This window comes from Pogona vitticeps, chromosome 5 (assembly GCF_051106095.1).
Source record: "Pogona vitticeps strain Pit_001003342236 chromosome 5, PviZW2.1, whole genome shotgun sequence".
NCBI classification, from domain to species: Eukaryota; Metazoa; Chordata; class Lepidosauria; order Squamata; family Agamidae; genus Pogona; species Pogona vitticeps.
The window spans coordinates 20,150,706-20,164,869 of record NC_135787.1 but is presented as its reverse complement, the minus strand read 5'-3'; the positions used below and the strand labels follow the sequence as shown (position 1 = coordinate 20,164,869).

At 37.2% G+C, this 14,164-nt stretch overlaps 1 protein-coding gene across 2 annotated transcripts in view; it reads left to right on the top strand.

Annotated features, from left to right (window-relative positions):
* STPG2 (sperm tail PG-rich repeat containing 2) overlaps positions 1 to 14,164 on the top strand; it is a 274,188-nt gene that overhangs the window by 23,424 nt on the left and 236,600 nt on the right. For both annotated transcript variants that reach the window (XM_020802913.3, XM_078394602.1), the window contains exons 2-4: positions 124 to 233; positions 6,518 to 6,673; positions 8,954 to 9,118. In XM_020802913.3, coding sequence (XP_020658572.3) covers positions 124 to 233; positions 6,518 to 6,673; positions 8,954 to 9,118 — 431 coding nt within the window. The remainder of the gene's footprint in view (positions 1 to 123; positions 234 to 6,517; positions 6,674 to 8,953; positions 9,119 to 14,164) is intronic.

Here is a 14,164-nt window from a genome sequence, read left to right as displayed (position 1 = left end):
ATACACCTAATGTAAATGAAGTATACTATATCATATCAGTTTAAACACCACTTTTCTATAACTACTTCTGTCCTCTAAGAATAATTTTTAGAACTATGTCTCATTTCCCTCCCTTACTTGCAGGTGGATATGCTCCTTTTCTTTCTCTAACAAGTCGTGGTCTTGAAGGCACTCCCCACAACGATGAGGATGATATTCCTGGGCCAGGATACTATGAAATTGAGAGAACACAGGTAAAAGTATATTGGGGCTAATGAATGTGCTATAAAAGTTGAATTTTACAACTACATAGAATGTCTCATCTATAGTAGACATAACAGTTAATTTACTGTTTGTTCTGTTTATTCTATTTCACTCCCAAATTTTTATATATCTCTACCTACCTACCTACCTACCTACCTACCTACCTGCCTGCCTGCCTGCCTGCCTGCCTGCCTACCTACCTACCTACCTACCTACCTACCTACCTACCTACCTACCTACCTACCTACCTACCTACCTACCTACCTACCTACCTACCTACCTACCTACCTATCTGGGACCTATTGTATCTCCTAGCCTAATATTCTTAGTTAGTGGAAGTGTGAAAATACTCTTGATTCACCCTTCCCCCCCCCTGTATTATCTGGAATTTTTGCAAATCATTCTACATTACCTTTTGTACAGTAGGACTGCGGTATCTGCAGGGGATTGGTTCCAAGTCCCCGTGCGGATGCTGAAAAACGTATTGAAATCTATACATTGTATGGTCTCTGGCTCCCTCTAATGGTCACAAATATGCATTTCTGGAGGTGTTGTTTAGTATTTTCAGGCAGCGGATAAATGAATCAGCCGATAGTGATCCTGCAGATAGGGGGTCCTACTGTAGTTCATTTAGTTCTTTCAAGTTGTGTAGCTTAGACTGGTTTTTTTATGGTGTTAAATTAATGTGGGACTTTTAAATAAGGAGAGCAACAGCATTGAACAAGAGAAGATAGATTTTGTGATTTTGAATTCACTGTGGCACAGATGGGCAAAATGAGAGGCAATACTCAGGTTGCTGTATGTTTCCCACAAAGATAAAAAGAAGAATAAAAGAAAGTAAAGCAAAGCTGAATATAATTTAAATTTATAATTAGTTTGTGTGGACGTACATGTTGCATTCTTCTTGAAATGAAATATTTTCAGTGTCAGTAATGCACAAGTTTATCCCTGGCTGCTCCCTAGTTAGATAGGTGAAACAGAGTCTAGATACTATACTCTTTATTTTGCCGGTGACTAAGCAAATTGTTTTGAATTTGCTCTCATATTGAGAGGTGGGAGAGCTATCAGTTTGTTAAAGTGACCAGGTTTAATTATGTTTTATTTTTTTTTTGTTTTTATTATGTTCTGTTGTTATGATTTTATTGCATATTGTAAACCACCCAGAGGGTGGCAACACTAATGGAGTGGTATAGAAATGGAAATAAATGAACAGATGAATACAACCCAGCCTTTGGTTTCTTTTTCATTATAGTAATTTCCCAGTCTCAGTGCCATGTTCTAGAAACATTGTTTTGCAACTTAAGCTTATTCAGAAGTAAGCCCCGATCCAGCTTTTGACTAGAGATGCATACATAGAGCCGTATTCAGAAAGCTACATTGACATTACACATACTTTGTCCAGATGAGACACTTAATGTCTCCCTTGCTGGTCAGATACTTTAAGCCTGTTCAGAAGTTTAAAAATGTGGAGATTATTCATGTGTGGAGGGGAGCATTCTCACACTCCTGCTCATCTCCAGTTTTGTCAGTCTTCTACATGGAAAGTGGACACGTCTGAAGGAGAAGTCTGCTATCTGTGAGGATTCTCCATGTGAGTTGAGCACTTAGTATACTGTTCGCAACTGAGAAGTGAGGTCTAGGGACTCTTCAGTGCTTTCCAGAGCAAACGAAAATCTGAACTGGAGACGTTTTTCAGACTTTGAATTACGTCTCTGTGAAGGAGCAGAGTATGCTTTGAGCAGTTAGTTCAGGTAGGCTGTCAATGGAGCCAAAAGCCCAGTCTTCAAATTCTTCTCTTGGAATCAATAGATGTGTATGGTGTGTGTGTAAATGGGTGAGGCTTTTGGCTTCCACCCTTGGTTGTTTTGAAAACATTCTTCATGCTGTTCCTGATCCTGAAGATAGCTTATAGCAGTTATTATGAATGGTAGCCATTGATACCTCCTTTTAAACCTGTTCAGGCTGGTGGTCCATCATTTTAGATTGTGGCAACAAATTCAATTATTTGGGTGCTGTCTGAAGACATAATTCTATTTGTCTTCACGTGATTGTCCTCTATTCAGCTATTATGGGAGGGTTGCAAAATTTACTTTATTGCACAGATAGTATAAGCATTGTGGTATGATTTACATTTTTGATTTTTTTACTCAGTTTTGATCCCCCCTTTATTACAGGCAACATTTCAATATTAAACATATTCTTAAGTGTGAATGGTTTTATTTGTTTTCTGCTTGAGTAATAATTGTGATATATATAATGTTTTACTTTTTTATTGCCCATGCCCATGGCTATAAGCAATAGCCTGTGTATGTATAAAAGATTATTTTTCTTCTGTCTGTTAGACTTACATATCACAGTTAATTACCTTAGTATGGTGACTGTTCAGATAGTAACATAAAATGACCATACATCACAGAACTTGTGATGAGTGACTCTGAATAGACATTACTTTTTAATTCAACATATCAAAAATTTCAAGCTCCATAGCTATGCAGTATATCATGTTTAAAACGGAGATGTCTAATTTGATTGCCAAAGGAAGTTACTCCATCTGTGAAATATGGATAAAGAAGTTACAGTAACCAATTTAAATATAGATAATAATAAATAAGGTATAAATATTGAAAAAATTGCAGATTTAATTACTGGAACATACTGTTAGATATGCTAGATTTGTTGCCCATGGTTAAATATGGATACTATCAATGTTATGTTTAGATTTTCCATGATTGTATTTTAAAGGCCGAAATAAATGCTTTAGGGTGGCCACATTGGCTGGGCCTGATGGGAGTTGCAGTCTAGTACACCTGGCAGACTTAAGGTTCAGGGAGGCTGCCTTTCAGCTTTTTCTTCAGAAAAGGAAAAAGCAAAGCATCTTCGCTGTTGTGGATTGTATTCAATAACCTATATTATTTGCAAGCAAAGTGCATTTTATAATGTAGACAAAGCAGATTTGAATTTGGCTGCCCTTTCCAGTTTTTTAAAAAGGTGAGATTTCTTGTACACATCATTTCTGACAGTCTGGAAGGTAATGTAAGGTATAGAAAAGCATGGTTCCCCTGTTTGTTATTTGAGTACAATAATGCAAGATTGAAGGTATTAGCTTTTATTGGTACCCTCAAAGTTTCTAATAGGTTATCTATTAGGATGGAGTTTTTTATTGAGCTCTGGATACTTGGAAAGCAGAACAGCTTTTATACCTTAAACCAGTATACTTTCTTTGAATAGAAGCTTTTATTTGCAAAGTACTAAAAGTGGTTAAGGGACATATAATTAAAACACAATATGAGAACATACGGAAACAATAACTAGGAACAGATCCCATGCCTCAAGCATCACAAAAAATAAACAAAAGTGATCAATAAGCTAATCTTATTGATCAATATTCAAAAGCAATCAGAAGCAGAAACTGTACACATAATTGAATGTCTTCCAGATTAGTTTTTTATTAGAGGACAAAAATCAAGTAGTGGTGGAACTAAATGGAACTGTCCTTGAGAATATTGTGATGGAGGGAGGTTCTCTTACAGTGTCTCATTGAACTTCAGCCAGTATTTTAATGACCAGTACTGGCTGGCATGGAATTTACAACTATTGAACTGCAGTTGCTCTGGAAATTAGTATTTACCCAGAAATAGAAAACAGAGAAGTTCAGTTCATTGCTTTAGGAAATCATCCCATGATAATGTAGTAGGAAAGAAGCTTAAGCTACTGTACATTATCTAACAAAGTACAGCAAGAGCTGCTCTAACATCAGAGGAAAAGGAGGAGGTAAAGCATGAGTGTACCAATTTATATGTTAGTACGTGGTTAGAAAACAGAAGAAAGGAGAAAGATATGGAAGACTTAGTGATCTATTTTTCTGTACCCCTTATTGGTTGAGATTACTGACTTGGTAGAATTTATCAATTGCCATGGCTAGATTAGGAAATGTTGTAGATAGTGTATCAGTTTTTGCTAGTGAAAGTCACTGCAAGACACTTGCTGCCACTTGAGCATATGTAAGCAAAGCTGTGTACTGTATTTGTAAGTGAACCTGTATTAAACTCAGGTGCTCAACTGGTGGTGAAGGTGTACCCCATCATCTGCTCTCCAGGTTGTGCAGTGTAGTTCTCCTGTCTCTTTCTGGCACAACTGCAGTCTTCCAGGTATTTTGGAAAGGAATTTATACAATCCCTTCACATTGGCTATGCTGAGTTCAGACGTATATGCAAGGCCACAGCTGTCCACTCCTGTCTTATGGTTTGAGTTTGGTGTACAAATATGGTTAAGGCATAGAATTAGATTTGTGTTTTTCTGTTGCCTGAGACATGGTTGCAACAACCACAAGTCTCTATTGCAGATATTTAAATCTTAATTAAAACTTATGTCATTCAGGTTGGTAGAGGACTTGATATTTGTACATATGTAGTACTGAGTCACTTTGGGACTCATCCCATTTTTTGCTGTGTGTCTTTCAAAATTGTGAAGCTTGTATTCATATTTATGGGTAGTGGTATATATCTGACATAAATGATATATAATTTCTGATATAATTATAGCTTAGTTGATATAATATGCGTTGACCTGATTATATCAGGGGAAAAGGTGCTTTTGGTATTGCTACAGATAACAGCTGGTTACTGCTAAAATGTCAGAGCTGAACTATTTTATACTTAGATAGGATACTTAGATATATACTTATTGTACGGTTATCATTTTAAAATGTTAACTACTTAAAAAATGCCAGATATTAAGGATTGTTTTTGTGTCATTTTGCTAGCATAGATTTTTTATTATTTGCAGAAACAATGTTTTCATCCTTGTGCAGGTGTTAAATCCAGTAATCTAATTTTGCTTTCACAAAATGGTGTACGTCTTATTGTGGCGTCATTAAACTAGATGCTGCATGCTTGCACTAGTTGTCCAGTAGTAACTGTGCCACTCCAAGTGGAACAACATTACATTTTGTTATTGGCACCTTTTGTATCTTTTCTCCTAGTTTAATGGTGAATACACCTGTGTGGCTATTCATTTCATCAAAGCTATTTAGGAATAAAAGCATGAAATTTACCTCTATGCTTTGTGATCTGTGTAAAGAAACAAAAGTTTATTGTTTAAAAAACTGGAAAATCCTTGTGGGAAATGAAATGCTTATGATATTTCACTTCAGTCCTCCAAAGAATTTTATATTGTGCTCATACTCTCGGATAAGGAATCTGTTATAACTAAACCACTGTCGAAGTTTTGTGTAGCAGCAATGAAGTGTCGCTGTTCTTTCCTTCCACCGATTAAAGCAGTGCCATATGTTTAGTCATGGTCTGTATTGGTCACCTTATACTGTACTTTATATGCCATACTACTTAGGATGATAAGGCTGGAGCCAGTACAGTTTACTGAATTGATTTACTGATCTCCTCAGTCCTGTGAAACTATGGAGATTCTATAAAATTTAGTCACATTGCAATAGGTTGTATGTTTTTAATTGTAATCTTGTGTTATACTAATATTTGAACACATCTGCTGGTCAGTGACTGTAAGATCAATCAAAACTAGTTCAATCATGTATACTTTAAAAATTAATTTTTTCTACTTTGTTTATGGCAATAATTCTCAACCTTTCATAATGTAAGTTCTATCAGTTATTTTATCAAAGAAACCACATCCTATTGCAGTAGAAACAAGAAGCTTTTAAAATATATATTAAAAGATTTGCAGAGGTCCATTGTATCCCATCTACGGTATATTGAAATCTAAGTACAGTACATGTACTTGAAGTAATCACTTTCATTTTCTGATTCTTTTCCTCTTGTTCCTTTGCAGTCTTACTTATTATATTCATTTTCTGGAATGTAACCATTTGGAGTATAATTTGTCTTCACCTTTTTTGAAGGGTGTCATATATGTAGATTATCTAGCAGGTAGCCATGTTAGTCTGTTTTATAACAAAATACTTATGTAATACTTATAAGATGAACCAGCTTTATATAATATATAACAGTCTTGGAACTGCAGCGTTAAAAGGGACTCTATGGATCATCGAGTCCAGCCTTTGTCAAAGAGGCACAGTGGGAATTGAACTCCCAATTTCTGGTTCTGCAGCCAGAGATCTAAAATCACTGAGCTATCCTGCAATTTTTATTTTTCATAAACTTGACACATGCAAGCTTATGAAAAATAAAAAAATCAGTTAATCTTATAGGTGCTACTTGACTGTTTCTGATATACAGTAGATACATGGTTGTTTATACATAACACTCAACAGCTATTTTCTGTTATATTTCCTAAACTCCAGAAAACTATTAAAGGAGGGCAGAGTCTTCAGTACAAAGAGAAACGTTTCAAGGAGTTCCGCGCTGATACCCCTGGTCCTGGAACTTATTGCCAACCTCCTTTAATAGGTCCAGACATCACTAAGGCAAAGAGACCACTTAAAGTCACTGCAGCACAGGTATGCCAGCATAAAAAGGGGAATATTGCCATTATTATGTTGCTTGTATTAGCTGCCAGCACTGAAGGCTGTTTCCTTTGTGACATTTTTCTATTGATGTTTCTATTACTAGCCACCCTATATGCTATATACCACACTACTTAAGACGATGAGACTGGAGGTGGTATAGAGTTACTGAATTTATGTACTGAACTCAATCCAGTGAAACTAAGGAAGCCCCATCTAATTTAGTTATATTGTAAAAGATTGTGTATATGTGATATTATTATTGCTACCTTATGCTACCTTTCATTGTAATTTTCTGTTTTAGCTCCATTTGGATATATCTGCTGGTCAGTGACCATAATAAAGCTCATTCATTCATTCATTCATTCATTCATTCATTCATTCATTCATTCATTCATTCATTCATTCATTCATTCATACTACAGATATACCGGTAACTTCTCTGTAGAGAAGAACATGGTTGCTCTAGTGAACACCGAGAAATTTACATGGAAGTCTCCTCTGCTGTCATTGAAACTATAAGAGAGTGGCTGTGGGTGCTGTATAGAAAACGCACATGTAATCGGGACAGTATTATCATTTGTACAGTATGATGTGCTATCCTCACCACCAAATTTATCTTTTTCCCTTGCTATGCGCCCTTTCCTATTGTCTCTCTTCCACATGCAAGGGTTATCAGCATTCCAAATCAAAATGTCAAATTTCTATATCATCTACTCATCATTAGGTGGCACTTCCTTATATGCAGGATGAATAGAATAGTAGGCTTCTGTTCCACTGAGTTTTGGCAGAGCAAATTGGTTTAATTCCTCACTGCCAAGACTGTGGAAGCTGGAGCAGCCTACCTAAATGGCTAAACCAAGAAGAGTAAGTTATAATATACTCCATCACTAGATCCAAAGTCTTTGGTTGTTGGGAGTCAGAGGGCTTTTAAATGTGGAGTACCTTTGAATCCTAAGACCATCAGGAATTATATACTCCAGTGAAACTATAAATAAATTTGGTCCAACCAAATATTGGTTCGGAGAAGCAGTGTATTTTGAAAATGCTGGTTGTGTAAAGCACAGTACATCATATTCTAGATGTTCTTCAGGGTAGCCACTTGCCTATAACTTGATTAGCAGCCCATTTTTCACTTTCCTACTCTAAGGAAACTAACTAGATCAGCTGAAATCCAAGTGCTAATTTCCTTTAAAAAGAGCTCAGAGCCAGGAAATCAAAATAGAATCACTTTAATTTGTAGAAATATAGACCCTTAACTATTTATTGTTCTCAAAAATGAGTAGCCTGAAGTGAAAAGCTATTTAAATGGCAGGAAATTCTGTGAGTTTTCTAAAAGTATTAGACACAAGAGGATTAGTGATTATAAACAAAGGCTTCAGATTATTTTTGAATGGGGTATGGCACTCAGGCCTTTTATTAATATGCTTTGCGTATCACCTGTAGCTGCATTAACCATTTCATGTCACTTATTCAGATATCTAATTTGTTTGTAGGTTATATTTTTCATAAACTTGGTGCAAGATTATGAAAAATAAAAAACAATATTGTATAAAATACTTTTAAAATCAAACATACACAGTAAGGATGTATATACTTTTTTAAGAGTATTCCTTAAAAAAAGGAGATAGAAGCAAATTAGTCTCCAGAATAAAGCCATTGAGCCACGTAATGTTATGCAGAATGTTTACCCCCTCCAGCTGTTATTTGTGTTTCTCCATGCAAAAACAGGCATATACAAGTACAGTAATTCTGTGCTTTTCTGCATGAAAAATGTGTGTCATTTTCTGTTTAGGAGTTGAGAAGCATGTGGGGGTTAGTTCTGGGCAGATGATTTCTTAGACCTGTCCTAGTCTGAATCTTGCTGAGTCTGGAGCCATCGGAGATTAGAAAAATGCCTGTGAATCAGGTCCCTCCCAGCCTTAAGAAGAGTTAAATGTATGCTTTATAAATAGAGATGGGAGTATTCATATATGAATACCCCCACACTGATGGACATAATGAGGGGCTGGTCCCCAGGGGTCAGACTGTCCACTCACGTGTCCACTGCTACCACCAACTCCTCTCTCCCTTTCAGTAGCTCCAGAGCTTGCAGTAGGCTATCCACTTGTCAGCCTGGCAGGGAGACTCATCTTCCCTCTTGCCAGGAGTGGATAGTTAAGAATACCCCCATCTCAATTTATAAAATAAATTTCACAGGACATGGTCACTAGTATGTTATATTAGCTTGTCAGAAGCAGCAGCAACAAATCATATTGCATTTTTTTTCTTCAGAGACTTGCAGACAGTATCAAAATCTTCCGCAAGTCAGAGGCTCCTTCTATCCCTTCCCAAGGACAATCATATGGTTATGAAGAGCTGGAGGATGGGACACTTATAAAACATAAGCCTCCTCCAAGAGACAGTACTTTGGGCCCAGCATACTATCAGACAAAAAATGTAAGTATTTTTAAAATCATGTTATTATGTGCATCTTGAGCTGCAATCAGAATGTACACACCAGAGGATAGGAACTAAACAGAAAGCTTATCCAATATATTGAGGAGGGCACTGGATCTAGCTTGCTTCTAACAATCAGGAACCCAAGGGTTGAGGATGATTGCAGCTGAGCCTCAATTTTGGAAGAAGTGATCTGCTTATAGAGGGCGGGGGAGGAAGGCTTCTTTCCAGTCTGAAATGGTTAGCAGCTGAACTGAGTCCTTCACAATCACTGAAATAAATTTTCTAAATTTTCTCCTGCTTATATCACTGTTGGCAGTCAGGAAAAAATTCTCTTATAAGAGAAAAGATGCTTTAAAAATAAGCTTGGGGCGAAGTGTTTTGTGAGCTTTCTCCTCAAAGAGTTTGCTGTTGGCTATTGTGAAATCTAAGACACCAAGCAAAGATGAATGAGGGACCTAAGTGGAAGCACACTCACCCTTCAGGATCCTAGCTTCTGAAGATGGAAAATCCAGTGTGACATTGTAGGCTGTGATCTACAAATATTCACATCGAGTCATAGCCACACGTTTTCTTTATTTTTTCCCATTCCAGGCAACTCATTTGTACACACCAGAAATTATAGGGTGGGGCGACAAATTTAAGGAGCATTTCCAGTTGCCCTGCTATCCAAATGTTTCTGTAGAAATACTGCATAGTTAGATGACTATGGAGAAAAGCACATGTTTTATATTAGCTTGCAAAGTATTTCTCACCATGGAAACTCAGGTGACACCTGTGGTCTGGGCAGCCCATTTCCATCTTCAGAGGATTGCCCAGCTGTGTCCCTATCTAGAAAAGGCGGGGACTCACAATGCTGATTCATGCCCTCGTAATCTCAAGAATAGACTACTGCAGTGCTCTCTGTGTGGGGTTACCCTTGAAGCTGATGCAGAGACTTCAACTGGTTCAGAATTTGGTGGCCAGATTAATAACTAAAGAAATTCCAGCACATTTCCCCCACTCTGGCCGCGCTTCATTGGTTACCGGTTCATTTCAGCTTCAAGGTTATGATGATAACATTCAAAGCCAAAAAGTATAGAGTCCTTGGAGAGAAGTGAAGTGTTTCTCTCATATGTGTTGAAGTTTAGAGAAGTGAAGATATAGTGAGTTTTTCGGTAGCCTAAATAAGAGAAGGCTGTACCTTCTCTACACCTCAGTTTATCTTCATCTGACTGCCTAATAAACCACACCAAAGTTGAGGTTGCTGGCCTACTTATTTTCCTCTTTTCCATTTGTTCCTGTTCATGCGATTATTTGGGGTTTACATGTTTATGGTGGCAGTCTGTAACGCAGTGATGGAGCACAGGCTTTGCATGCAGGGGATCCTTTGTTTGGTATCTGGCATTTGTAGCTTAAAAAAGGATGAGGTAGCAGCTGATGGGAAAACCCTCTGTCCACTATCTGTATAGTCCACTGTATATCGGAGTACAAAAATCTTAGGAACCAGCTAGGTAGATGCATAATTTCATTTCACATAAGCAACTTCCTTGTTTTTACTTCAGATAGTTTTCATGATTCAATAGGGTTTTCTTCTTAATGGATTTCTGGTCAATGAAACAGACAAATAATTAATAGGCATAAATTTTATCAAAATGCCACAATCCTCTAGAAGCAGTTGATTGTTTTCTCATAGTTAAGAAATCATACATCGCTTGTTTTGATATGAAATGCTAGTGTGCAGCTGGAAACTGCAACTCCAATACTGTATTCAGTTTCTAATTGTAGTTATTTTATTTTACTTCTCAAGATTATAAAGCTACTTTTAAAAACTTCTTTTGACGTAGGTAGTATCAGATAACCTTTTGTTTTGGCATGTTTCTGCTCTTTGCTTTTCTCTAGCAGGAGAACTGTAATCACTGCACAATAAGTTAGAGTTTGCTGTTTTCTATAAAGTCAGCAGACCACCCCTTATAAACCTGAAGCTACTGAAGTTGCAAGTTTTTTCAGTCAATGCATTAGGGGGCAGCAGAGTCATTAAATTGAGCTATGCGACAATTCAATTTACTGTACTTTCAAATTCACTTAATGAATCAAGGAATGTAAGGAATGAAAAAAATCAGATATTTGAACCTTTTTGAAAGATTGAGATTTTATTCTGATCAGAAAAAGTTACACATTTTCAGTAGATTCATCAACAATTTTCTTTATTAATTGTGTATACTGCTCAGTTTTACTCCAAAAAAAATTGTTCATTTTAATTACTTTGATTATAGGGAACTGTTATTGATAAAATGTAACCACCCTTTTAGGGGCCAAAAACACATACCCAACAACACAATGGCTAATAATGTTTATTTATCTATTTATTTCTATTTGTGTCACACCTTTATGTGAAAGGAAGAGCCATCTTTGTTGTCTTTTTTAACAAAATAATCCTCTGCATCAAAAGTATGATCTATTATAAAATAGTGGCAATATTCTGATATTGCTGCACTTCCTTGCACTTAAATACATACAAGACAATACACTGTTCAGTATTTATATCTGTGCAAAGCTGCAACTATGGAAGCTACCATGGCAATTCAATGAGCTGCTTGTCACATATGACTAATATTGTGAGCCACTTTGAGTCTCCTTATCGGGAGAAAGCCTGACAGACAAACAGACAGACTAACAAAATACTGTAGCACGAGGCCCATGACCAGTATCTTGTCAGATTGTTGCCTGTAGTTGTAATCCTCTCTGTTACTCTTCTTGTAAAATGGGACTACAGTACAATGGCTGTTTTCCAGGATTTAGTTATATAGCCTGTAGTATCAATGTGCGTAAAAAGTGGGGCCAGAAAAGCGGCCCACTCCTCATTTTCTTTTAGGAACTCTGGTGGAATGCCATCTGGCCCAGGGGCTTTGTCATTTTTAGTTGGTCTATATCTGATCAGATCTCTCCTGGGGTTACAGCAGGCCATTTAGAGGTGCTTCCTAGAATTGTTGGAGAGGAAGTTTGAATAACAACCTCATACAGTTTTGCAAAAAAAGGAGACCCATTTATCTGCTTGTATACATGAGGATGTAGGGGATTTTGGACCAAAGGATCTACCTGAGATTAAACCCCAAAAGAGGGATGTTTTTTTTTTTTTTATCTTTAACTGCTTCAATTAACTGTCCCCAGAGTTTTCTGGTATATTCTTTTTTAGTGCGTTGTATCAGTAGTTTATACAGTATTCTTTTTTTGTATCAAAAGTTTTGAGAGGGCATCACTTCTGGCCTGACCTTCTGATCTTTGGTATTGCTGAAACTGCCAGTTTAATAATTTTTTTGCTGATACACAACTATGATCAAACCATGCTTTAGAGTGGTTGTACAGTTTCTGAGAATTTTCACTATATGAACCAGAATTGGATTTAATTTTTGTATGAGATTTTCATAAATGGCTATGTGATCTGAATTAACTGCCTCACTTCCTGTGTATTATATAAGTTCATGTCCTCCTGAGTTAGAAACTCCCTTAGACTAAGTGCCAGACTAGGGTTCCATCTTGTTCAGCAACCAGCTCTTTCAAGTGGTGCAATTGGGTATAATACCTGGACTCCAAATGGATAGGTCCAGGGGTTTAGCTGCATATATAGGAAGAAAGGGAAATGATCTCCCTCCAAATATGGAAGTACCTGAAAATTCTCACCCAAATATAGGAGGTCTCTACATACTAGAATATCATCAATTGTGCTAACTTTGGATCCTGACATAAATGTAAATTCATCTGGAATGTCACCTTCAGTTAAACCATTGAACACATATTGACTCAGTCTATAGGAGAATTTATACAGGCAGGCCTCAGCAAAATTTGCCTGTTGATCTTTAAATAGCCTTTCCCTTTGACAGTGGTCAATGTTGTATTAAGAATCAACTTGTATTTGAAAGCCAGCAAGTCATCATTTGGGCTCATCTGGGCATTTAGATCACCTCCCAGGAGTGTCAGAGCACCAAGGTATTCTAAGATAAGTGTCCTCACATAATTTTTTAGTAACAGCCAGTTTTCCTCAAGTTCTGCTTTTCTACACATGGGGGGCAGATATGCATTTATGATCAATAAATCCCTCTTGCCCCCTATTAGAACTATTGCCATTGCCAACTGTCTCAGAGAGGGTTTCATAACAGATTTCAGCTTCAAAGCAGTTGATGTAAGAATACCCACCCATCCCTTCAATCTCCCTGGTCCCTGTCCAGCTACTGCATTTACCTTAAAAGAATTAAAACCATCTAACACCAGTCTTGCAAAAGAATAATATCATATTTATGACAGGGAAGGGGGATATCAAAGTTTAGAGAGATGCAGCATGTCCACCCTGCCATGTTCCATGATAGGACTTTAAAGGGTGTGGCAGATCCTGGATTGCTTTTAAGATTGTGCTGTCATGCTTGAATTTCTAAGGTCTCATGGCATTCTGAGCATTTCTTACAGCTGGTTCCATGTCCCTTTCCTCCTTATTAAAGGCACATAGCTCAGTGTTTTGTTTTAGTGGATTGCTGTTGTTCACTGCAGAGGTTGTTTCTTCTATCTTGCACAGTTCTGGATCATTTGCAGAAACTGAGAGATGTGATATCATGTTTCTTTTTTTCACAATTACTACATGTTCCAGGGCTGGTCTGATCAGGCTTCCATTCACGGGATTTAATGGCAATCTGTGGGTAGATTGGTATGGAATCTTTGTACTCTCTTTTTGGGGACTTGGCTATTGTAGATCTTTTAAAGCTGACACCAGACCTTCAAAATGATTTATCATTGAGGCTTGGTCATTCCTTGGTAAAAAGCAAAAGGAGGATAGCAATTTGGTTTCTGTCTCCTCTTCTGGCCAATTGTTTCCCATGGAATCTCTGTCTACTTCCTGATCGGTATCTGCAATGAGATATTTGTATTCTGGGGGCCAAAGTAGTAGGGGCCTTTGCATTGACTACTTCTAGAGGTGCAGGCAGGTTGGTTGGATTGGAATGGTTCAGTAGATTTGGGATGGTTTTGAAGGCTACTTTTGTCTCTGTTGGATGCCTTGTATGTCTCTTGATGTGCTCT